General features: G+C 32.0%; 3 protein-coding genes across 3 annotated transcripts; all 3 read right to left on the bottom strand.

The window, feature by feature from the left end:
- Window positions 1–623: 623 nt before the first annotated feature.
- Window positions 624–3,921, bottom strand: LOC139096592 (helicase POLQ-like). The gene is given in 5 exon segments (XM_070648327.1): window positions 624–994; window positions 1,066–1,685; window positions 1,688–2,224; window positions 2,347–3,714; window positions 3,788–3,921. Coding segments are annotated over 5 exon segments (2,802 nt in total). The 5' UTR covers window positions 3,816–3,921; the 3' UTR covers window positions 624–745.
- A 115-nt stretch (window positions 3,922–4,036) lies between these two features.
- On the bottom strand, window positions 4,037–6,635 carry LOC139096563 (vesicular glutamate transporter 1-like). The gene is made up of 6 exons (XM_070648300.1): window positions 6,437–6,635; window positions 6,234–6,332; window positions 5,295–5,647; window positions 4,858–5,235; window positions 4,404–4,801; window positions 4,037–4,341 (listed from the first exon to the last, which is right to left on the bottom strand). The coding sequence occupies exons 1-6, from the start codon at window positions 6,454–6,456 to the stop codon at window positions 4,210–4,212; spliced, it is 1,380 nt and encodes a 459-aa protein (XP_070504401.1). The 5' UTR covers window positions 6,457–6,635; the 3' UTR covers window positions 4,037–4,209.
- Window positions 6,636–7,906: 1,271 nt separating this feature from the next.
- LOC139096593 (sialin-like) lies at window positions 7,907–23,328 on the bottom strand. The gene is made up of 9 exons (XM_070648328.1): window positions 22,828–23,328; window positions 10,556–10,657; window positions 10,189–10,489; window positions 9,758–10,124; window positions 9,537–9,602; window positions 9,390–9,434; window positions 8,695–8,997; window positions 8,574–8,623; window positions 7,907–8,504 (listed from the first exon to the last, which is right to left on the bottom strand). The coding sequence occupies exons 1-9, from the start codon at window positions 22,908–22,910 to the stop codon at window positions 8,289–8,291; spliced, it is 1,533 nt and encodes a 510-aa protein (XP_070504429.1). The 5' UTR covers window positions 22,911–23,328; the 3' UTR covers window positions 7,907–8,288.
- Between the last annotated feature and the right edge of the window lie 3,273 nt (window positions 23,329–26,601).

Raw genomic sequence — 26,601 nt, forward strand, 5'->3', positions numbered from 1 at the left:
ATGTATTCTGTAAGACAAAACCTGCATTTCCTTTGAATAGAGATCCAAAATGTAAAATGAGGTAAAATGCTGTAAAATGGTATGGTGTGCCTGAAAAGTACACGATATAGAAACGTTATAGTCGGAACAACTTGGTGTCAAACCACAAAATCCCTTCAAATGTCTCAATACCCAAACCGGAACTCTTGCACACAATAAATGTTAACTATATTTATGGGATTTAAAGTATAGATTGATGATCGTAATTAAACCATTATTATGATAACAGTCTACAACAAAATGATAAGCATTGATTTCACACAATAGAATTTATCATGTCTGTTTATTTGAGGATTAAGATGTGCTCAATTTGGAATCATTTTGATCCAATTTCCTCCTTTTGTGTGCGATGAATCAGCAAAAATGTTAGGTTGGATTGGAAGCTTTTCCAATTTTCGCGGTGTTCTTTATAAATTAGTATTGTAGATTTCCTAATAAAGCAGTTCCAACAATTATGTTCTTCACAAGAGATTAAGAGATTGAGTTGGCATAGAACTAAGCTTTGCATCAAACCCGGATAGCTTAGCTATAAGAATGTTAAATCGAAAATCGTGATTCAATTCAATTTTAGGAATTTCACTGTTGCTGCTAAATATACAAGTTGATCATAATCAATTTCTAAGAGACAATCACTATTAGGGTAAATAAATTAATAATTCATATTGTAACTATATTTCCAATAAAACAATTACAAAACAATAAACTATTAGCTCTTGTCAAGTCCACTTGTATTGCCAGTTGTCATTCTTGCATCCTTTAAAGCCTTTTGCATCTCAAACATTTGAGCTTTCAATGTGTCAACTTGTTCTGCCAATGTATTTTTAGCTGCCCTAATAACTTGATCTGCCTGCTTCTTATTGATATTCTTAATAGTTCTGATAAGCTCCTCGGGAGTTATGGCTGCAATATCAGCAATTGTACGTAGACCTGCCGCGTACATCATTTTAGCTCGAGCCTGTAAGGAAGTAGATTATAGATTAAATATTGATGGATTTAATTTAAATCCGATTGGATTAAAGCACTCACAATCTTAACAGACGGCAATTCCATCAACGGAAGTAGCTCAGTAGAACAGCAATAAGCCAATTTCTTAGAAAACTGCTCCATAATCTCCTTAAATATCCAAAATTCCTCAAAAACTTCACAAAACTTGAAAATACTGTAAGCTTGCGACGATGCTGCATACATCAATTTATGTACAATTCCACGATTTACTTTAAACTTCCTTGACACACTGAATACATCCTGACCATTCCAAAGATCAAACAGAATTAATGCTACATAAAATCTTTTCTGGATATACAGCTTATCTGGCTGAAAATTTGGATTTCTTATCATTTTCATTGCTGTCTTTTCGTCGATTCCAATAACACGTGCTGTATTAAGCATTGATGAGTCTAATTTGAGGATGATGTCACTGTAAACTTTATAGTCCAAGTAAATTGAATCCACAGCTTCTTTTGGTGCAACGACATACAGCAAATGAAGACATTGAGACAGCACTAAATTGTTATAAGCAGTCCTCAAGTCTGTTTCAAGTTTGCATGCATCCTCATAAGTCATTCCAGATTTTACAGCTGCTTTACACAAAATACTAATCTCAAAATGATCTTCAGCATAGACAATCTTCTCATCTTTATGAGTATTTCAATACTTCAGGTCGTTTTGAAATTTTGGACTGAAACTTTCTGCGTCACTAGACCTTGATTCAGCAGTTCCTTTAAAGTCTCAATGAAAATTGCCTTCACATCAATTTCGAATCTATCCTGCTGCACACGAGCTAGCATACATTTTGAATAGTCATGAAGTTCCTCAAAATTCTTACACAATCCAGTTCCAATTAAATTAATTATCAAGTCACGAAAATGCGCAGCATTCTTAATATAAGCACTGACTGTATCTTCAATTTTTGATGTCAAAATTTTTGTAACTTTTTGAAAATCTTTTTTATCACACATTAAGATGCTGTCGCCTTTTTCACACTTTCCAGCCCTTCCTGCTCGTCCAATCATTTGCTTGTATTGACTTAGTGATATTAATTCAGTTCCAACGTATGGTGCACGAATAATCACACGACTTGCTGGTAAATTGACTCCTGCTGCTAATGTTGATGTACAGCATATGACTGTAAGGATGCCAGAGTGAAATGCATCCTCGATGTGCTTCCTTTCTTCACTTGTGAGACCTGGATTGGGTGAGAAATTGCAATAAACATTGAATTTGTAAGAAAACATTGGATTAAACATTGGATTTAAAATTAATCCAAGGATTAAACATTGGATTTAATTAATCCCAAAAGCCTTTTACCTGAATGATGATAAGCAACGCCAAAAGGAATCGTCTTCGCTAAAGTAGGACAAATGGATCCATTCAAATCAAACTTAAGTGCCGCAATCAAATTCTTCTTCTCGTCCGTCTTCTTCTTCACCAGTTCCTTTGGTAAACTTCCAGCAATCAGCAATGCCACATTCTCACAATTTGCTTTTGTTGCACAGAAAATTAGACATGATGAGTCCATAGCTGGCTTGTAGACAAAATACCCAATGTGATCAGTGTCTCTTTTAAGCATTTCTGGTGTGTAGCTTTGCCCAACTACCTTGTCAGTCTTTTTGATGATTTCTGATGGACTTTTAGCTTTATGGTCAATTTTGTACAATTCAGTTCCAGTTTTTACAAATTCTTTGAGTTCAATTGGACGAAAATTGTAAGTAAATGTCTCAGCTGTTAAAAAATCAGAAATTTCATCGATGTTTGATATTGTTGCTGACATGCCGACGATCTGGATCGGTATATGTTCAAGGTAAAGGATTTTAGTCAGGAACGACTCCAAAATGTGACCACGATGAGAATCTCCAAGCATGTGAAGCTCATCCACAACAATTAAGCTGATTTCATTGATTCTCTTAGCTTCAAGGAGACTATCCAGCAGTATTTGACCTTTTTCGATTGTGCAGATGTAAATTGAGTTCTTATTTCGTCGTTTGACTGGTGGAACTGAACCTTTTCCTGCACAATATTCCTCAATAAGGAAGTTATACTCTACAGCCAATGGCATCATTTCATGCACTTTTTCTTGGACAATTGAGACATAAGGAAGCATAAAAATCACATTTCGTTTCCTTAACAGCACTTCACGAAGCATGAGAACTTCTGAGACTAGAGTTTTACCGCCACTTGTTGGCGTTGAATAAATTAAATTTGTTCGATTCTCGACAGCTTTTAAGCTTAGACACTGTTCCTGCCATCCATATAATTTTGTAATTCCTCTTAATTTCAACAAGAAATGTTTGTGACTTTTTGATAATCCAAAGAAGCTTCCTTCAGGTGTTAATGGTACAATGTTCCGATTTGTGACTGCTTTTGGAATCCTGAATGAATTCTGCTTTTTGATAGATTTTGTGGGTTTTGGGATATTTGTGGTGACAGGAACTTGAACATCTGTATAATATGGAAATTCTGAATAATCATTAGACAATTCTGAGTTATTGATCTTAGCATCATCCTTTAATTTCTCTAGAGTAGCTCCAAAATCCAAAAAATCATCAATCATAAGCCTTCCTTCAGTTGACACTTTGAGTTGCTTAACATTTTGTGGGTTTGTAGATTGGTCCTTTTCATGCTTTCTCTTCAGATCGATAGTACTTTTACTAGTGCTTGGCACTAAAAACTTAAAATCTGCAAATAAAATGTTGAGATCCAGTAAATATTTTACAATCAATTAGAAATCCAGTTTAAATACAAAGCTTACCTTTTGATTCATTTGATGACTGTTGCATAGTTTGAATTTAGTGATACTGTCCTTTAATACCAGGCAATTAGTGGCAAAATATTAATTTTCATTTCAAAAAAGTTTTTTGTTTATAAACAAACCGGAAAATTTTCAATAAAATTCTTATTTTAACCATTTTGTGGAAGTTTCCGGTGAAAATCTTTTGGATGCAACTAGCTTATATAGAATTCAATGTATTGACACTAATAATATATTAAATCATCTACGTTTTATGCAATAATTTAATTTATTTTTACAATTTCACAATAAATAATTTTTTATAAAAAAAACCGTTAGCCGAAAAATTCAAAATTTAACGCCAACTTCACACTGGTCGAATTTTAAAATTTTAAATTTTCGGCTAACGGCTAAAATTGGACATTAACAGATAAATTTCATTTTTAATACAATTCTATTGGTTCCTGTTTTGCCCACGGCCGTAAAGTTCCAGAACACAAAAACCAGTAAACTATGCTTCCAAATAAATAAAATCCAGCTGTTATGTAGAAGATTATTTGCCATTCAGCTTCAGTCTGTAAATAATTGAAGATCAAAATAGTTTAAAACAGTTTAAATGATCATTTGATATACTTACAGGAGTTGTGACAATATATCCAGTCAGCAGAGGACTCACAATTCCAGGAACAGACCCAAGTGTATTAGAAATTCCCCAAATAATCGAAGCATAAGTTGGTGCTATATCCAAATGATTAACAGCATATCCCGACAAAGAAAATGCTCCAGCACCAACAGCAAATGTAAGTATTAATACCGAATAAAATTTGTCAATAACAAATGCAACAAGTATCATGAGACAAGCTTGAACTGCAAAAGATCCACAACAGAAAATACGTCGAACATTTCTGGTTGATAAAATTCCTTTCATTTGGAACCAGTCAGCAAGATAACCAGAACAACAGACACAAATTGAAAGTGCAAGATACGGAACACCTGATAATAAGGCTGACGATGTTAAATCAAAGCTCAGCATGTCTAAAAGTTGATAGCTTTATCAGTGACATTGTAAGTATGGAATTTAGAGCAATTACCTTTCAAAAATGACGGAAGTTGCGTAAACATTGTAAAGAATCCCCAAGCCTCACAGAAATGAGCTATGATTATAGCCCAAACGGAACCAGATGTGAATATTTTCATCCATGGTACATTAACTTCTGTTAGTTTATTCGGTTCATCTCCAAGACTAGACATGATGTAATTTCGTTCAGCTGTAGACAGTCGTGGATCATCAGCTGGGCTTTTCCTAACAATGAGTAGCCATAGAATAAACCAGACAACTCCAATTCCACCAAAGACATAAAAAATGCTCTGCCATCCTAATGTTGATGCTAATATGCCTGAAAATGGCATTCCAACTACAGTTCCTACGTATAAGCCTGCCATGTTGAATCCCATTATTCTGGATCTTTCTAAAAATAAAGATGAATTAAAGATTCAATTGAAGTTTGCATGAATAACAAATTTTTACCCATCGGCGGTGCCCACTTAGACCAAACATGAAAGCAAGCAGGAAATGTCATCCCTTCAAACACACCCTCAATAACTCGAACAGCAACAAGTGCATAAATGCTCACACTTGCAGCATATGGTGTCAGTAATGTCAACAATGCAGTCACTCCAATTCCACATCCAAAAATGACATTTCCGCCATATTTAAGTGATAAATATCCACCGATAAACTGCGTTGTGATGTAGCCATAAAAGAATGCACTAAGGACAACCCCTCTTTGCTTTGAATCCCAGTCGAAATCTTGTTCCTGGATGATTGTTCCGTCGGTTAATGTAACGTTTCTAATTTCTGTCATTGACACAATTGCGACACTGGAATTTTAGAATTAATTGAATTAATGGAAGCATGAAAGGGTAAGGAGCTTGTTGGTAGACAGCAATACGGATGGTATTTCATAATAGGCATTGTTTGTGCTCTCAAGATCAGAGTAACTTTAGAGCAACGCTCATGAGAATGCTTTATTGGTATATTTAAGTAGAGCATGCCAGACAGACGAAGTCTGTTAAGAATAAGCAAGAGATAGCTAGCAGTAGAGCCAGCGTAAGGCACCACTTAAGGTAGGCCATGAATCACAATTGATCTGTACAGCTAACAAAGCAATCAAGTTTGAATAAGCCATTCACAAATGACAATCATACCAAAATAAAGCAAGTTAAGATTAGTCAATTGTATGTCTAGTTACAAACTTGACATTTTATGACAAAGCACACAAATGTCAAGTTCATAACTAGTAAAAGGGCCGAGCAGGGACTCCAGGAACCAATTCATAGGATGTTAGCTTCTAATATCGCTTATTCTACACCAGATATGCTTAAAAAAGCTTCACAACACTCTCATTCCCTTAAATACTAAGCATAACTTGTAAGAAACCTTCAAGTCAAATCAAATTATCCTCACCTTAAATTAACACGCAATGTATAGACATTGAAGAATCCAAAAAACGTGAGTAATGCAATCAAATAACGCTTTCGTTTCCAAAAAGGCACTGGATCTATCCTAAATAAACATCATTGAAGATTTATTTAATGAATAAAATTTGGCGGGTCTATTTTTTATGTTGTCATTTAGATAAGGAATGAATAGAAATTGAGATGACTTACGACTGACTTTCCTTTTCCATTTTAATACTCAAAATGTTTACTATGACTGAAATTTAAGATTTTTAAGATTCAAACTCAAAAAATTTAAGATTCAAGGATGAAGAAAATTCAAGCTTTAAATCTTAAAGTCACTTAAAAGTGACCTCGACTTGATGATAACGTAACTTTCTAAGAAAAAAATCCACAACCTATCACAACGCCGAAATGAGAGTCACTGAACATTATACTCTGTCTGCTATATGAGACAGCAAAGCTATTCTCATTATCTCTCCGTTAAATTACACTGCAATAAAATAAAAATATCATGCAGCCACAAATACTAGAAAAGAGTTGATAGATAAGTCTTTATTAATGAGTGGTTTATTTCTGGTTAATCAGCTTTTTGTCTGGCAATTATAAAATATTAAGATTGAGATATGATTAGCTCCTTAAAAGGTTTTTGATGTGGTCAGCATGCAATAGAGTCAAATGTAAAGGCTTGTGTAGTAACCTAGGCTCCAAGTCGGAAGATCTCCAGGTATTTTTTCCATTAGCCTTGCTGTTTTAGCAAGTTTCTATTTTTTTCCATTTTGTGTCTTAATTACTGCGAAAATCGGTTTAGATACAAGTCGGAAAAAGGTTCCAGTAATTAAACAAGAATTTTTGGTTTTGAAACTTATGTATAATCGAGTAATGATACCTTCAATACGTAAGTGATCAATTAATACTACTGGATATCATTCGACACACTTATAACTCTCACATCTAACAAAGTAACGAGCATCTGTCGACTACAAAAACCTAGATAACCACTTTACTTACATACTTACTCACTTTGCTGGCTTTACAGATCAATTGTGATTTATGGCCTACCTCAGATGATGCCTGAAATATACTCTATCGATGGCTATCACTTGCCAATTTTCAATATCAAATGAACTTCTGTCTTTTCTATACGACAGTTATATTCCATTACTCCGAGCCATACCGCGCTACTGGCGAATACTTCTCATTGAGATTCTCCATGGCACTAATGGATGCCGTACAGAAAAATATGTACGCTGCGCCAAATACCAAAAAGCCACTTTATCGATCTTAATTGAATTCAAAGAAATGCTTTTGGAAAGTGTACTGTCAAATCTTCAAAATAACTACTAGTGTTCCGCAAATACCCTTGAGGATCATACAGTCTTGAGTATATTAATATTCCATTCGTAAGGTAATGTTGTAGCTTTCATTTCCAGAATTCGAAGTTTACTCGGATTTTGTATGGAAAAGCTCTTGTCGACTTCGATTCCATCCTGCTTCATCTCTATTGCTGTTCCCAATACACTTTATGTCCCTGATTCGATTATTTATCCAGCGTTACCTAGCTCCAATATTCAGCCGAATTAATATAAAATTTTCGACGAAATAATCAAGTCCAAGTCATTTTGAAGCCTAAAATCTGTAATGCAAATTTACCAAAATAATTTTGACACTTTTTGAGTCATTTTTCAAGTACTTAATTTTTATTTTGAAAATTCAGATTTCCCATTGAGTAAATTATCGCTAAAGCTTCCTCAACCACATATAATTTGATCAACTTTACGATAATTTCATCACTGGGACAATCCAAAATATGATTATTAACAAAAAATCTAAAAATACTTTTTTTTCTCGTGTAACGATAATTAAATTATCAACTTAAAGCTTCTAACATTGTTTTTTTTTTTCATTCTTAATAAGAAATCTCTCACACATTATAAAACACTTAATCACATTTATGAATGTTATAATACATATTAATGTAATCATCATCATTATTATATTTATTATAATTATTACGTTGTGAATCCTTAACATAATTGAATTCATTAAATTTACGGAATCGCTATTCGTCCTTAAGTTCAATTCCTTCATTTGTATAAGTGTATGGTGGTGGTAAGTTATTTTTCTCGGGATCTGTTCTGTTATTCTCAGCTGCTTGTTGTTCATGAACTCTTGCCCATGGTTGAACTTCACCTGATGCAAAGAACCAATAAACAAGACATCCAAAGAGATAAATTCCAGCACTAATGTAGAATACAATTTTCCATTTTTCTACTGTCTATAAAATGCAAGAAATTTTCCGTCATTAGTTAAATTAACAAGGAACTCAAAAGTCATTTATCCTTACTCCATCTTCCACAATATATCCAGTCAGAATAGGACTTATGATTCCCGGTACTAGAAACAAAAGAGCAAATTAAACATTGTCATTCTCAATCAATCACTTTAAGTCATTCTTGTTGACTTACCCGTAGCAAATGTATTGGATATTCCCATCAATATTGATGCATATTGTGGTGCAATGTCAAGGTGATTTACTGCAAATCCACTCCATGCGAATGCTCCAATACCGACAGCTATTGTTATGCAAACAATACTTGTGACGGGATGTAAGAGGAATGCAGCAAGAAGCATGAAAATTGTTTGTGCGAAGAATGCTGTACAATTAAAATAACGACGGACTTGGGTGGTTGTGAGATATCCTTTAACTTGACTCCAATCGGCCAAGTAACCGGATACGAAGAGAAGGAGACCCATTGTGAGATATGGAACTGAAAATTGAGGATTTATGGTTATCGATCATATAAAATTGAGATTTTGAGTCTTTTAACGGTTTTGTAAAATTCAAATTTTGAAATTGCTTTACTTTTAACGGTTTTTGTAAAATTTAAATTTTGAACTTTTTGGAACATTGAAGTCTTTTAACAGTTTTGTAAAATTCAAATTTTGAACGGTTCTTTAACATTGAAATCTTTTAACGGTTCTAAAAAATTCAAATTTTTAACGGTTTTGTAAAATTCAAATTTTGAACAGTTTAATAAAATCCAAATTTTGAACGATTTTTTAATTGAAATCTTTTAACGGTTTTGTAAAATTCAAATTTTGAACGAATTTACAAAAATTCAAACTTTAAACCGTTTAGAATTTCCTCTAAATTACTCACCAGCTGATACAAATCCAGTCTTTTCTAAATGGAAATTGAAAACATCTGAAAAGGAAAAAGAAAATTTTTTCGTCATAAGTTTTCACATTTTCAAGCCACTATTTACATTTAATCCTAAACAAATAGGATAAGAAAATTGAAACTTACCACTCAAGAATGTTGGCAATTGCGTCAATAAAGTATAAAATCCCCAATTTTCGGCACAGTGACTAGCTGAAAGAGATGATAAAATTTAAAATGAATGACTTTTTTGATGTAAAATTCCAAGAAGTTCTGTGGAATTAACAAGTTGTGACTGTTGCAAACATCAATCAATACATGACTCAGACACGTGTAAGGAAAAATATCATTTAATGACATAAACGTACCAACAATAGCCCATACAGGAGGTGATGTAAACATTGCTTTCCATGGTGGACTTATATGCTTAGTTTGACTGTGATGTGCTGTTCCAAGCTTACTAACAATATATCTCTTCTCTTCTTCTGTAATAAATTTATCATCTTCTGGTGATTTTCGTACAATTATCATCCATAAGATAAGCCATGCAACACCAATTGAACCGAATACATAAAATACTGATTCCCATCCGTAAGCAGCTGCAAGCAATCCTGAAGCAGGCATAGCAATCACAGTACCAGCATAATTTCCAGCATATGCAATACTTGCCATACGACTGCGCTCAAGTGGTGGTGCCCATCTGGCCCATACTGAATGGATGGAAGGGAATGTGACCTGGAAATTTTTAATGGAATTGATTAAGTTGGGATAAATACAGCTGGATGTCGATTCAACTTACACCCTCGAACACACCCTCAATAATACGAACAGCCAACAGCACATAAAGATGTGTTTTTGCAGCCAACGGCGTTAAAAGTGTCAAAATTGCTGTCATTCCAATACCAATTCCAAAAATTCTGTTACCGCCAATTTTAGCAGCTATAACGCCTCCAATGAGCTGTGTTGTGATATATCCATAGAAGAAGGAACTAAGAATAAGTCCTTTTTGTGTCGAATCCCAGTTGAATGCCTGTTCCTGTACGATATCTCCATTTTCTAATGTTACATTCTTAATTTCTGTCATTGAAACAATTGCGACACTAAAGGAAAGACGATAAAAATGTTATTGGATATTCCCATAACATTAAAGCTGCGATTTTTCATACCTCAAGTTGACACGAAGTGAATAGACATTGAAAAATCCAAAGAATGCCATCAGAACGACAAGATATCTTCTTTTTAGCCAGAACGGTCTCGTCTCAATTACCCTGTAAAAGTAAATTAATTTGTAGATATTAATATTTATTGGATTTCTCATTCTATGCAATTTTATTAGATTAATTAGATGAAGCAAAGTTCAAAATCAGAACAAGGATGAATGTAGGATATGCGTGGATGTTGATAAAACACCAAAAAAATATTCCCCCTTTTCTGTGCATTAATGGAAGTTAATTTGACACTTTTTTAGTTGTAAAGAAGAATTAATTGCGAGGGAGTTGATGTATGGTAAGCAGGAGATTTAAGCATGCATGAATTTGACACACGTACACCTTGGCTCCAGTACTGAGAAATTTTTATGAAAATGTTGCAACTTTTTGATGCTGAAATAAGTGAATTGTCGAAACAGCATCTACAACAATTTATTCTACAGTCAAGTTTAGAGAAAAGTGTTGCATGGCGCATTTGCTGCAAAGCGAAATTAACGAGAATTTGCCATAAAATCAGTAATTTTAATTGCCACTCGCGCGATGATCTCAATTATTTAAGTATCGCCAAAATAGCACAAATCAGCTAATCAATCAAATTCTTTACCAGCCCGGCGTGATTCTGTCTTGTTCCTGGATTCGACTTAAATCCGCTACAGGGCCATCAAGACTCTAGCATTCGAGTCCTTGTCAGAGTCATGCTGGTCAGGTGACGGATTTTGTATCAATTAATCGACTTGAGCTGCTCGTGTTAAGCATTTCCCACGTCCTAAAATATAATTTCAATTCAGACCCATTCTAACTTTATTTTTAATCTTCCGAATCCAAAATTATCAACAAAGCAAACCACCAAAACGTACTCACATTCACGTTCATTCATGAAAATGTGGTTGTAAATGTCAAGAAAATAAGCTTAAAGAGTTTCTGTCATGTGGGATGAGTTCATGTGTCTCAACTTTTTTTTAGACACGTTAAACTTTCTTCTGCTATCTACGAAATTTTCTATGCAACAAGAAGGAACATCACAATGTAATAAATGTCTAGAGAATTTGAGAAATTTATTAATAGCACGGTGGAATCAAGTTCTTTGAATTTTATGAGAATTGGTTTACATTTTATGTGGTTAAGTTAGTGACTATGGAGGAATTTGTTGGTAATATTCTTAGAAGATTTTCAAAAGTGATTCAGAAATTATTGTAAATCGTCCAAATAGAGCAAATGAGCGAGGATTTTGTTGATAGAAGTAGCGTAATACTTGATAATGCGGAATCTAGTCATAGAGCTAGTTTCAGGTGTTATATAAGGAAGATTATGAATCAAAATTGTTTTAGACTTCCTTCTCTAGCTATTTTTTGACTGTCAAAGCATAGCTTTAATGTTGAACATCACAATAAGTACAAATAGTAACCTCAAACCATCATAGTAGGGACATTTACGTCAGTGATGGCCAACCTATGTACCGTGACATAAAAGAGAGCCGCCGAAATTGTCTAGAAATGGTGATAAGCAATGGTTTAAATCGATTTATGCCATTGCATCGTAGAATCTCTTCATAGTTACACTCTTACCTCATGCCATTTCCCCGACCTTCAAAATCTTCATAATATTGCTCATGACAGCAGAACAATGTCAAATTCAACGGAAACATGAGCATTCTTACTATTGACATCACGAGGTTAAATTTGATGTCAATAAAATAGCAAAAGAAGAAGTTTTCCTGACTCCCAATGAACTTGTTGTAAAAGTTTTCTAGGAAATTAAATAGGAAACTCTCATAGGAGTGGGATGAAGCAACACAAAAAGGGATATTTTTTCTCGGAAAGACTTGCTAATTAAATTTTCGATTCTTTCATTTCTTTGAATTTTATCGAGCATATCTACTCTGATTATACAATCAAATGAACGGAGCTGTCAATTCTTAATAACTATCTTAATTAGCTTTCCAAACCTGAGGGATTTGGGAGCACAATTGTGTAGTTAAGGATAAATTAATTGGGAATATTACAGAATTGCGTCTTTGCATAATCATTAGCTATTTAAAGAATCATATTAGGATATTGTAATTTAGGGTTAAAAAACATAGAATGTAGTTCCATTTGTAATCAATTGACTTGCATTTTAAAGCAGACTGTTATTCACCTGACATTACCAAAAATGGTTAAATACGTGATTTCTACCTTAAACATTGTAAATCTCAAGTACCTACATTCTGGTAATTTTTATGGCATTTTATCAATTTCCTCAAAAATAAATAAAAGCTTAGCTAGATTAAACCATTCTATTGTTATATCAAGGGGATATTACCCCTACTTAGTGCTCAATAAAAAAAAAGTTAAAACAATGAGCGCCTTTAGTGTTTTATTCATCTGATAACCTATCAGTACTCCAAGGAAGTGATGAAGAGCAGATGCTATAAAAACAAGACTTGAAACTGGGAAAATGTGAGCTTTTACAGTTTATAGCACGTGACTTTCTGACGTTTTTATGAGATACTTCAAAACAAAGGAATAACATCATGACCATTGTGCGAATCCTTGTCATATCGACAGCTCTAAATTATTAGGTTGAGAGATCGGTTTTTGGTGGGAATCGAACCAATCACTCATAAAAATGATATCCAGTTGCTTTCCTAACCACTCGGTTATAGAGACCTTACTCTGGCGTTGGCAGATTACCCTTTATAAGGTTTGACACTCTAGATTCCACTCTGTTCAAACTCTAAAATTAATAACGAGGATTCAAACCATTTTGTATAATTCATTAAAATGCAAAAAAGGGATGACAATTGGATGTTTTTGACATAAAGAATCATCTTACAGTCCTTCAAATCGGACAACTTCTACAACAATTCAAAAGGATAACAAAACTCATTCAATTCTTAGAATTCAGGTCTTATTCATCCAAAGTAAACACAAGTAAGTCAACTCATTTTCGCAATTTATCCGTTTAACTAAAGAAAAAGGTTAAAAGTCAACCTTACACAGAAATAGAAAGAAAAAAGCAATTAAATCGTGGATTTTTCTGTAAATTAAATTTACTTTTAATTAAATTTATTTTTTTAATTAACTTTACATGTGATTGATTTTCAAGGTTGATGCGGTGCTGTGCTGTATGTTTATTTTGAAATTTAATAATTTTGGATTTGTTAGATATTTGGTTTTGAAGCTCAAAGGAAATCGGAGGAAATTAAGTCATTGATTCTCAAAAATTGCTTAATTTTTCCGTCAATTCCAGCAAAGCTGCATATTTTTACCATAAATCTGCTCCTAAGAGAACAACAATAAACATCAGAAATGATCTTAAAAACCATGAAATTTGCAGAATTTTATGATTTTAAAAGACATTGTCTGCCCTTGTCTGTCTCTTCCTTTTATTGAAACATGCACAACCCATCTAAGTTACTCAACAATCAGCATTAAAACTTCAAGAATCTGTCATTGGATACTCATCTGTATCCAAACCAAAGTATCAAATGAAAAAGAATTCTAATAAAAGTATAAAGTCAAACTTGAAAGTAGTTTCATTGTCATGCTTCTCATGAAACATTTACTTCGCAGAACGACTTAATCTAATGCAATCCATTAAGCTTTGTAAACATGACGATGACATTTTATGATGGAACTTATTTTATCATTAAAAGCTTATTAAAAAACCGAGTTCTTCATTAAATTGTTCTATAAATAGCATAAGATATAGCAACAACAAATTCCACGAAGAGAACATTATTTGGGAACGAAACAATTCGTTCCGTATTCTTAATACAAATTAGCAGAATTTGTTTTACACTTTATTATAATGAAATTTCATTAATTCAAGGTGAACATTACAGAGTTTCCACATTTTTTGTTGTCATTTACTTTCAGCAGACCGTAAACAGCAAAAATGTGTAAAAGTCACCGAAGAAAACTCGTAATTTTTTGTAATTTTAATTAAAATGCAAAACTGGCTGACAAATTGTGAAAGTTTGTGAATGTATTTAAGTGCATTTATGATTTTACGTCAGCTTAAGCTTGTCCGTAGCCAGTTAACGCAATAAAATAACTCAAAAACACGTTTTTGAATTTATTACTTAACACAACGTAAATAATTGTCGTCAGTGCTCAGCTGATTGAACATTTTTAAATGTCAGATTTATTTACAAGTTTCGCGCTTGTCGAAAAAGAAATGGTTCCAATCTGTCTCTTTCTCTTTCTCCACTTTAAAATGCAACAATTTATGGAGCGTGCCTGATAATACAGTAAATATTGGGTCTGTTTACTAAAGATGTTTTTTTTTGCCTCATAAATACTTAATGAATTTGTATGGATCATTAAGGAGTAATTAGTTGTAGAAATTGTGTTTTTAGAGTGTTTCTTGTGTAGAGAATTTGAATAATTTTGGGATGTAGTCATATTATTTGACTGTTGACATTGAAGGTTGTTGTAATGTTTTGAAGACGTACTTTAATAGTCTTTAAGTGGTTTTTAAGTAATTAGTTAGTTCACAATTTTAAGAAATCAGAACTGTAAATTTCTAAGAATTTAAATTAACGACAAAAGAAAATTAACGGTCATTCAGGATTTTAAAAGTATCGAAAATTGAAAAAGAAGTTGAAATAAAGTTCAAAATTTGAACTGCGGGAATTTTTAGTATAAAAAGTGGAATTTTTGGAAAAAAGAATTTTTGAACACTCAAGCAGGAAACATCTAAAGGAAAAAATAAAGGCTAAATCTAAAGAAAATAACAATAGGGAATCAACAAAGGTTTAGTATAAAATACAAAAGATTTAACGAATACTTTAAATTACTAAGAAAATTGGTTGTTGATCCTCAAACTTATAAAAGATATTGTAACTTTCAACTTGTTTACATCGATCAAAATTATAATAAACAATAAATTATGTCCCATTTAAATAGATACTGTCAATAAATCTTCATTTAAATTCTACCATTAAATTCTCTAATTCAATCATAAAATCCACAAAAATTCCAAGAAAATCATCAATAAACACCCAAACAAATACGTTTCAATCATTCACATTATCAGCGATAAATAAAAATTTAATTTCTTTCTCAGAAAAGCTTTTAAAAATTGTCTGTAATATTTTCAATAATTCCCACTCCTACAACACTCAAGTAATCACTACGAAATTACCCTCGTCTCGGCACATTTTCATCTGATACTGTTCAGTCAAATAGCATCAAATGTTCTTCTTACCAGTATAGAAATTGTAATTGGATATGAAGCCGGCTATTTACTCATCATATTGCGAATCTATTGAAAGTTTATTTTTGCAGATCTAATGACCTTATTTTATGGATCAATTTTATTCCTTGAAGGCATTGATTTTTTAATTTAAAGAGAATTTTAAAGCTTGAGGATTATGGAAATTTGAGGAACTATACTGTGTGAAAATTAAAGCTGTTTGGTGTAAAAATGCTTGGAAATAGGGAATAAGATGGTTCTTTGACATTTTTGCATTAAAAGCACCACTAAAACTCTTTTATTGTTAGGAAATGGAAGTTGCCAATTTTCGATAGCCATAAGGCAGCCAAATAAAGATGTTAAGCATTTAAAATCTCCATGGCAGAGCATTCTTCATTTGTGTCACTCGGGAATATTGCATGGAGCATTGACACCACGCCACAATCACCAGAATTTCAATTTCATCCACTTAACGTCAAACATTTCATAATTTTCTAACTCAGACAGTAGAAAATGATTTGTCATACTCAAAATAATTTAAATTAGTTTAGATAAATTGAGTAATAAGGCTTGCGTCACTACAGATTCAATTACTAAATTATTGCATAATAAATTTAATTCAATGACCTCTAATTTTCTTATAACTCAATAGAATAGAATTGGTTAACAAAAGAGCATTCAGGAGAGTACTGGAATCAGTCGGGTTCTTAATCGGGTCTATTGAGATCATTTGACCCTTCTGCTTTTTGTTATGCAAGAGCACAATTGAGGCTATCTTCTTTAAATTCTCTTTGGGACCGTCTAAAACTGCATGTTTGCAAACAAAGAACGCAAGCTAGCAACCATGGACGAACTTGGAACGAAGTATAACCCGAGCGGTCGTTCCACGAAAAATACGTTAGAACTAGACATCTGCTGGACATTAATTTGCCATCAACTAATTGTAAAGTATTTTTGTCCATTTGGGTAAGATACAGCCGAAATCTGTTAATCTACTCAACCAAAACGCAGGGATGCAAGCATGCAGTTCTTGCCCGAACCCTACTTTCTATTTATTTACTTTCTAAATAAGCTTTCTGACGTATGCCAGAGCTTAAGTTCATTAAGTTCTTTTAAAAAAAATAACAAATGATTCTCATTATGAGGATCTAATTTAGTCACATTGACTGATAAAAAGACTTATCAAGTCATAAAGTTTATAACAATAAAGAGTAAGCATTCAGGTACGACCGTCAATAAAATACAAAAAATGATATCAGGAGTGCAACAATAAAATTATATTATTTTCAAATGATGATATGAATCTACAGCCGTCAATGTCGTCGAGATAATGTTTTAGCCTCTTTTTCTACGGCTTTATTTATTGTGTGTGAATTTTTCATATTTATTTAGTCTCTTGCATGCCATTTACTATACAGGCTCATTACTAGCGATAAATTACCTATATACATGTGTAATATTTTTATTTTTTAAAATTAAATTTATTAATGACATTTCAGTGACTTTGAGAATTAAATGAAGCTACATTGAAATTTTTCATATAATTTAGCTATCAAAGCTTATTCAAATAAATTCCAACTAAGACTTTTTATAAAAATTTATTGCAATAATAAAGTCTTTATGAAAGTTAAAGATGATGATGTCAAGTCATTGACCTGTTTGTGTTTTGAGTCAATGAGATGAAACTTCTTTATTTATTATGGTGGAAGAATAAGGAGTTTTTGTTAAAAATTGCAAAAAAATTCGACTTAAGAGTTGATATTTTGCAGTCAATAACTCCTCTTATTGCAGAGCCTGGTCAAAAACAGAGGTCGAAGTTGATTCGGATTTGACTCGGGTTGAGTCATGACTCGACAATTTCATAAAAAATCCGAGATTTTTTCATACAAATTACTATTTCATTAACAAATTTTTACAGATATTTATTTACTACCTTCCATTTGTTTAGGGATAATTCAGAAAATGCGTAACACTAAGAATTACTTTTGAAGACCTCCTTCAACTTCTCCTCCAGCTGCCTTCCCATTGCAGCACATTTCGGCAAAAATAATGAGTCTAAATAGGAACCCCAATCTTCCTCTACACCACATCAAAACAGTAACGTAATATAATTGTTACATAACTTCCGAACGTCCCATTACTACAGAATCGAATAACAAATCATTATTTAAATTACTAACTTTCATGGGCTTCTCTCTTTATTGTGAAAAACATTTATCAAAAGTTGATAACAAAATAAACAAAAAATCAAAAATTGAATGAAATTAACATTTCCATGGTCTTGGACATCAAGCATGAAGAAATTTTGTGATATAAACAGGTTTTTTGTTTATTTCGCACAAGAATGCATAAACAAGTCGAAATTGGTATTATGGATGGAAGTTGTGGATATGACGCATGTTTTGGGGTTAGTTGCATTTTTAAATATTTGAAAGATTTAAAGCTTTTTGCCATTTTGTTCTTTAGAAATATAACTGAGTGGAACGGGTTGCGATGTATGAACTGAATGTGGTAGCCGAAAGATACAAGGCTCTGTGCTCAGAATGCATTTGGAATTTTTCAAGACTTCATATGGTTTTGGTCGTCAGGTCAAAAATACGTTAAAACTAATCATCAACTGGACTTTAACTAGCCATCAACTAGTTATAACGTATTTTTTATACTGTTTGGTCTTAGTCTTGGTCTCTTGACACCTTACTTGTCATGAAACCACAAATTTATAACTAATCGCTGTCTGTTTCTCTTGATAACTTTGAAGAGTAAGTAATCATAATTATCAACAAACCTTGCTAATTTATTGCATATTATCAGTGCATTTTTCGACAATTTTTTGTGAGAATAACTCAATATATTATCGGTTGTGGGTAATATATATTGAGCGATTCTCCCAAAAAAATTCCATCCAACTCTTATTTATTTTGCACTAATCTCAACAACCTGTATTATCTTATCTTGTAACAACTTTGTGGTTTCGTTTCCTCTCAAAACACTTAACCCCAACAATGAAAAATTACGTAAAGAAAATGTCACACTCAATTTGATCAACAGCATGTGAACAATACCTAAATAAGCCAATTTTTTAATAAAAGTTTATCAAAAGTTTATTTTTAAGTGCGCTGATTAAAAAAGAGCATCGAATTTTGCTATTTTAAGGTCTAGACAGAATAAATCAGTCTGATGTTAATCTTGTTAATCTATCAAAGTTGTGAGATTGACAAATTAATTAACCATCCATAAAGTAGATATACACAACTCAATATGACAATTTCTATGACTTTCCATAATTTTTCGATAGTTTTGACCAAAAAGTCCTTAATTGTATCACTGAATGATACATAAACATCACTTAAAGCACATGCAGTACTCTTAGTATTACAACAACTACAATCCCAAAACTGCTTAAATCCAAAAAATAAATCAACTTAATATGTATGCTAACAATTGTTTTTCTCGCTTTCTGCTTTGATTAATAATTCATCATCGCATTTCATTTTTGTGTTTTCATTCTTATGGTTTTGGCTGTATTATTGTGTATTTGTGCGATCACAAATTCTTTGAACTTGCCATTTGTTTATGTTTTGTGGATATTTCGGTTTTTGTTTTGATTCGCGATACAGGTAAGAGACTTTGTGTTGAGCTGGACAGGTTTATTTTTCTTCTTTTGTGTTTTGGGGATTGTCTGGAAGTTTTGGGACTTTTTTTATGTAAATTCAGGACATTGAGTTGTCTGTCAACTTGTTATCGTGCCTATAACTAGTTATCCATTAGCTAATTTAGTGTCCACTCGAGAATTAGCTTCAAAATTGAATAATTTCCAATTTCAATCTTTAAATACCTCAAAAAATCTACAAACATTCAATCCATCAATTATTAATCCCACCCGGTCATGTGATAGTTTTAATAACTTTGTTTTGTATCACTTTATCAGTATGATGGATATGACACATTTATTTGTTGCCAGCCTCTTGACTTTTTGTTCCACTATATTTTTCTTCGCATGTTTCATATTTAACCTTATCACAAATAATTTTGCTCTTACGCATTGACAAAATTTTTCAAAACCCCTCAAAAAGCCCACTTGAGAAGAACTTGTTGAATGAAGAAAACAGCAAAATCACCTGACATTCTAATCAGAAAAAGGTCAAATAAACCATTACTATAGTTCTTAAAATAGATGTTAATGTTTGGGAAGAGAATTTATTCTTAGAATCAGGTTTAGGCTTTTTATGTAGATTAATACAAGATGATCAATCGATCAATGGACTTAAGGGAACGTGATCATTAGCCTCGAATGGAATGGGATACGGCACACGATGCATGCTGATTCATAGAATTTCCAAAATTGTTTGATAGACACAGTAGTGTCCTGCTGCACACAGGTTGCCCACCACTGACTTAAGGGGAGGAGGTCATCATTTTTTTAACGGAATTCAAAATTTGGTTCATGATTTTGTTACTTAGCGTTACAGTGGAATAGGAAGAAGATGGCTCGAACGTTCCCCAATCAAAAGCTGATAAGCATTGAAAAAACTTCAACTTCTGTTCCTTTAAAAACTTCTATTCTCAAAAACCTCATTAAAAATGAATCATTTTATCAAAACATTTCAAAATAATCAATAAATCCTCAATAAATCCCCTCCTTTTCAAGATCCAGTTGATTAATCTAGTTACACTCGTTTTAGAAATCCACTCCAAGATAAAACCAAGTTAACAAAAACTTGAAGTAGTAAGATTAAAATTAATTAAGTTGTTAATGCTAGGAGACATGATTTTGATATAATTGTCGAGCCTATTGATTGATCGGCATACCCCTAATTAATTATTGACGCACAGACTTATCTTTGCAGGTGATTTTTGTCTCTCCCATTGTTCTTTTGTGGTATCAAGCAGCCTTAATCAGCAATTTATTTCAAAAACTCATTCAAAAATTTTGGAATTTCCTTCAAAAAATGATAAGATAAATTTTTTGGATTTTTTAAGGGCCGATAAATGATGTTTATTGCTTGCAGGATTCTTATGGAATTTTATTTAGTTATATAAACAAGAGCCCAACAACATTTTACTTCTGTCAACATTTAGAAAGCTTAAATTAAGTACACAGAAAAACACGAGAAATTTTTCGCTGACATTGAATGTGAATATGAAAATGATGAGTTGTCATTAAAATATCGCATTTTAAATAACAATTTATTTCAATAATAAAATGAGTTAATTTGTATATTAACATGATGTATTATGTTTGATAAGTCAGAGTTGTTGAATTTGCAACTAGCTTTAATACATATTTTAATGATTTAAGACAATAGTAAGCCACAGATATCGCGGAAAAGTAGTTTGTCGTCAAATATGCTTCAAAATACCATAAACTGTACGTCATGTTCGACTCCGGTTGAGATTTATCACCAAGGTATGCCGCGAATGGTAAAAGGTTGCTCACTACCAATTAAGGATGTCAAACTAATCAAAATGATAAAATGTGTTCCACATTCTGAATTCTACTATATGTCTTTTAATCAGAGCCCGAAATTGACTCAAATTTAAAAACAAATTTAACAAAGATTCCATATCTTTTTGAATGTTTTATCCAAAAACTCTTCTGGTGAACAAGCCGGCATTTAATTAAGTTGACTCAAATTGATTTTTATCGTCAAGAAAAGAATTTAATTGACAACTTTATTGTTAAGAATTCCAACAGGAGACGTTGTAACCCCTAACCCCACCCTCTGGATCAAAAACTTAAAGCTGGTATGCAACTTATTTACATGAACAGATATTATTCAAAGAATTAATCAACAGCATATCAGTTGTGTACGTAACTATTGACTTAAACTTCTTTAAATCATGTCCATCACAATTAGGAAGCCAAGTCTAGTCACATGACTTTTATTTCCTAACATGAATCATGGCGTAATTCAATAATTCAAAAATAGGAACGAAATTATTCCAACAAAGCCACATGAACTCTTAAATAATTTCTGTTCAGACATTTTGGTTAAATTTAAATGACCCAAATCTTTTACATGAAATTTCAGAATAAAAGGAATAAAAAAAACTTGCAGAACTGGTTTGGTAAAATTATCCTCATTACAATAATTCGTATCGACAGAAATCTGCCGGTTAATGTTTTGTTGTGATACGGTCTATTTATTATTGGATATTAATATAGGTAATTGTAAAAAATAAAAGTAAAACTGTACCAAACAGGTTTTTTATCAAAATTAATTTTAATTTTTTAATAAGAATAAATGTGATTAAATTATTGTGCTCTAAATGTCACTTGACTGATCATCCAAATTATAAATTTTTTTTTTCAATTTGCAAAACTGATGCTCGAGGAAATTTTGTGGTTTTTGTCCCAAAATTTAATTTGAGTGGACAAAAACACGTTAGAATTAGTCGTCAACTGGACATTAACTTGCCATTAATAAGCTCTATCGTATTTTTGTTCACTTGGGTAATTTTAATCAATGGTCAAAAAATTCGAACAGTTCAGAAAAATTGTACTTTTTAAGGATTTTTCACAGTTTTCTTCAATTTAAAAATCCAAAAAATCTTGATTTTTACAAGTTTTGAGTTGAAAAATTGTAAAAATCACAATGTTCACCATTGTGTCTGATTCTGGACACTTAATGAATTTAAATGATTATTGTAAATTAGTTCAAATTATTTTTCACAATGTACACAAAGTAGTCACCAAAATAACTCAACTTCCATCTTCAGAAACATTTAGAAATTACATAACCAGTCTTGAGACATTATTCTTGAGGAACTTCATAACAACATCATGAATCAAAATCTGCATTATTTAACAAAATCAAAAACCCCCACATCCCCACATACCCACTAAGCCTTCTAAGTATTACACAACTCTCAAAAATTCTCCTCACTAATTTTCATGCATGCCTTTTTTTGATTTTTTAACCATTCCCAATGCAATAATCTACCATGACTTCACAACTTTAAAACTTCATGACACTTAAAATTTGTCAAACTTATCTTCAACAGCTAAAATAAAAAATTTCAAAAAAATAAATAAAATATGTTCTTACTCTTCATTATCAACCGACTGCATGATTGCGGAATTGTTGAATATCACTGATGGACCTTTATTATCCAGCTCGTCTTTTCCCATTTTTTAATTTTTTTATATTTTCTTCACTTTACACCTTACAACTTCACAACTGGCAATGAATAAGCAATCAAGCTTCACAAAAAGTGTATTTTTAAACCAATTTTGATATTCTTTTATCTTGAAAAAGATGAAAAAAAGAACTCCAATAGCGATAAAAACTCAAAATTTATAGACACTTGAAGACTAATTTTAAAACCTTAATCTTAAATAAAAAAAGGAACTCTCGACAGGGAGTCGTTAATCTCACAATGATAAGTATAATGAAACTTTAAATTGACAGGCAATCAATTTATTAATGATTTTGAGTTTTTGTACAGTCACAACTTAACTACTAAGTCATCACGAATCGAAACTAGCACTTGAAAATTACTAACAAATTTCAATTGTTTTTCTTTTCTGTCACAAAAGCTGTTTTGTAAAAATATTAATCCACGAGATAATTTGTAATTCGCGACTGTTGTGTTCAACGCTCAAGTCGCAACTGAATTGCGAGAATGAAAGCAGAAGGAATGGAGAAAAAAAAAATACACAAATTTGATGTGTGGAGTTGTGAAAATGTGAAAGAGCTCGAGATCCTAAAGCACTAGAATGTGTGAGTGTGTGTGTGTAGCTGTGTGGGTGTGTGAGGAATTATTTTATAGTCACAAAAAGCTCTCTCGATGACTCAATTGCGGTGTTATGGAAATCAACAGTAAACAAAATCTGTGCCTTTGTTTTGCAAATAATTGTTGGACATGAAAGAGAATAAAAAATGTTCTAATTTTCAGCACGTGATGTAAATTTGAAAAATTAGGCAATAATTTGTTTTGCAACAAGTGTGACATTTGAAAATTTATAGGCGGGACAATTAAGTTATGGTCGAGGTAAAATATTAATTATCAGACAATGTGGATGGATGGTCGTATAATTATTAATATAGTTGGTAGTGAAACTTGTTGTTAATTAATTCCTTTATAGTTTTTCTGTATATTAATTAATTTTTGGAATTATGTAACAAGATATGTGGGATTTTATTGGTTAAATGATGATAATTGCTTCCGTTTTTATATAAATTTCCTTGGTAAATTTAAGAATCTCATCGCAAATTAAATTCATTTCATGAAATTCAAATCTTGATATTTTTTTAAGGTAGAATTTCATGAGAAAATTGAGACTTGATCTGCTTCGTCCTTGTGAAGGTATTTTCTATTTAAATATAGGTTTTCTCTGCTTTATTACTTCTTTTATTTAATTGAATTTAAGAAGAAAAGTTACGTTTTATGGATGGCTATTGAATTTTTATTAAAATTTTGGTTTCATCGAAGAAGTTTGGTAAGGAAGGAAATAAACAAAAGTGACATTCGAGTTCAAATACTTTTCTATGCAGGATTTATAATGAAATCACTTTCCTCGTAGCAAAGGAATTTGTGAATAAAACTGGGTGGAAATTGCCTTAACTGCACGACATTGGCGGTATTTCAAGGATATTCCTGAAAGTTTTGATCAGTTTTAATCAGAAACAAAATTTCAAAAACCGCAGTTTTGCGGTTTTTTGCGGTTTTCAATTTTCATACAAATGTATGAAATTTTTTTTTTTTAACATAAAAATATTAAATCTAAAATCTTCCAAATTTTTTACGGAATTTTTAGGAATTTGAGTTCTAAAACTGCGGTTTTTTCTTTCAAAACCGCGGTTTTTAAAAAATCGCATTTTAGGGTCAAAAAGTGCGGTTTTGCGGTTTTCGGAAAACCGCTTCCAGAAACCCTAGTTTTAATCAGAAACTTTTTTTAACCTAAAATCTTCCAAATTTTTTACGGAATTTTTAGGAATTTGGGCTGAAAATGTCATTCACAATCTTTCATTTTTGTTCGGAAAATTGGAAGATTTTTGATTTTGGAATTCATTTTCTGAAAGAAATTGATAGGAATATTCCCAAAATCCGGGCATTCTTGTGCAGTTTAGAGCAATTTTCGGTCCGTTTTCCTCACAAATTCATTCAAAATTAGTTTTAAATTGCTGCGAGGGTCTGATATATTCGTTAACAGACAAAAAGCATGCTTTTATTGTACAGAAATACCACTAAGATATCTAAAGGCGGGTTCTTCACCTGTTCTTTTATTATTCAAAAAAAATAATAATAAATTTTGAAATAACAAAATTGACTAAATTCTTGAATTACTTTTGAAATTAATTTCTTAAAAAGTACAGCTTAAAGAAAGCTAAAAAATTGTTATAATAAAAATATGAAAAGTTTATTCTTAAGAAATTTTGAAGAGTATTTGTATTGAACGTATTTTTATATTTTCCGAGTAAGTCGTAAGTCTCTTGAGAAACAACCTTGGGAATAAAAACTCAATGTTCTTGGTAATCATTCAAATAATTTTCTAAAGTTATGATAAGATTAAGAAGTCCCTTTTTGGGATCATTCGTAAATGATGTCAGTAAAAGAGAGAGGAATTTTGCACTCTAAGTCAGTGGTGAGCAACCTATGTGCCGCGACACACAAGTGAAGCGACTAAAATTTTCGGAAATTCTGTAAGCCATGTGTGCTTTCGCTCGAGTCTTATCATCAAGGTGTGCTGTGAACAATAAAAGGTTGTTCACCACTGTTCTAATCTGAAAATCACAATTTATTTGCAAGGTTACCGTGTTGTTATCAAAACCTCGCATTTTATCGTTAACACGGCAAAATACCGCCCTGATGGCTAAGTACCGCTCAATTTTTGCCATTTCTCGCTCGAGCAATGCGAAATTCTTAGAACTCAATAAATGGAAATTCCCATAAATTTATTTGAGATTATCCAAAGGAAATTTGTTTTATTAATTCGTAAAATTTGTAATAAATCTTGTTGCAGCTGATAAGGTAGATTGGCATATAATAGCACTTATAAGTGTCGTTATCACAAAATGAATATCTAACAAATTCAATAACAACAATAAAAATACATAAAATGCACGTTTTTCATTCATTAATCAAAGGTGAGATAATTAAAGTTTTTAAAGTGTTAAAAACAGTGTCAATTATTTATAGCTTGTCTGATATCATGTCTGAATATTTTTCATTCATATTTAGCATTATCGAATGCTTCAGCAATATTGAAACGAACCATATCGGATGGAGAAGGATGAAGTGAATCTTGCTAATGTAACAGTCATTCATGGGAGCTTACAGCTAGTCTATTTGCAGCATTACATTTTGATGGAACAAGTTTGCTTCTATTTTTAAATTTCCATACTTTTACTCAATGGCCATCAAAAGTTATGATAACGCATCAAGTGATAAATGCTTCCAAAACAATTTGCTTGTTAAAGTAAATCTGAATTGAGAGAAAATATTTATGGATTGAGTATTTTATGCATGAATAAATCCCTAGCGGCAATTGTTGGGGAGGTTTTAATCATAAAGGATTTCTTAGAATTGTCATCAGAAGCAATCACATATCAATATGCCTTAATATTGACAAAATTGATTGATTTTCTTAGATTTGTTTTGGTCAAGGTTATGTGAATCATAAGATTGAGAAAGGTCACTCAAATTTCATTTGGTTCTCTTTAATAATTCTTATTTATTATTCAACTTCTTATTCAGTACACTGTTGGCAACTTAAATGTTTGAGCTAATTCATTTTCAACAAATTCTTCAAAGATATTCAAAATTGCAAATTTGATGAAAATTAACCCTAAACATTCTCGAGGCGCACAGCGTATCAG

The sequence above is a fragment of the Chironomus tepperi genome, unplaced genomic scaffold (assembly GCF_022539635.2).
Source record: "Chironomus tepperi strain 1889 unplaced genomic scaffold, CSIRO-AGI_Ctep_v1 contig_395, whole genome shotgun sequence".
Lineage (NCBI taxonomy): Eukaryota > Metazoa > Arthropoda > Insecta > Diptera > Chironomidae > Chironomus > Chironomus tepperi.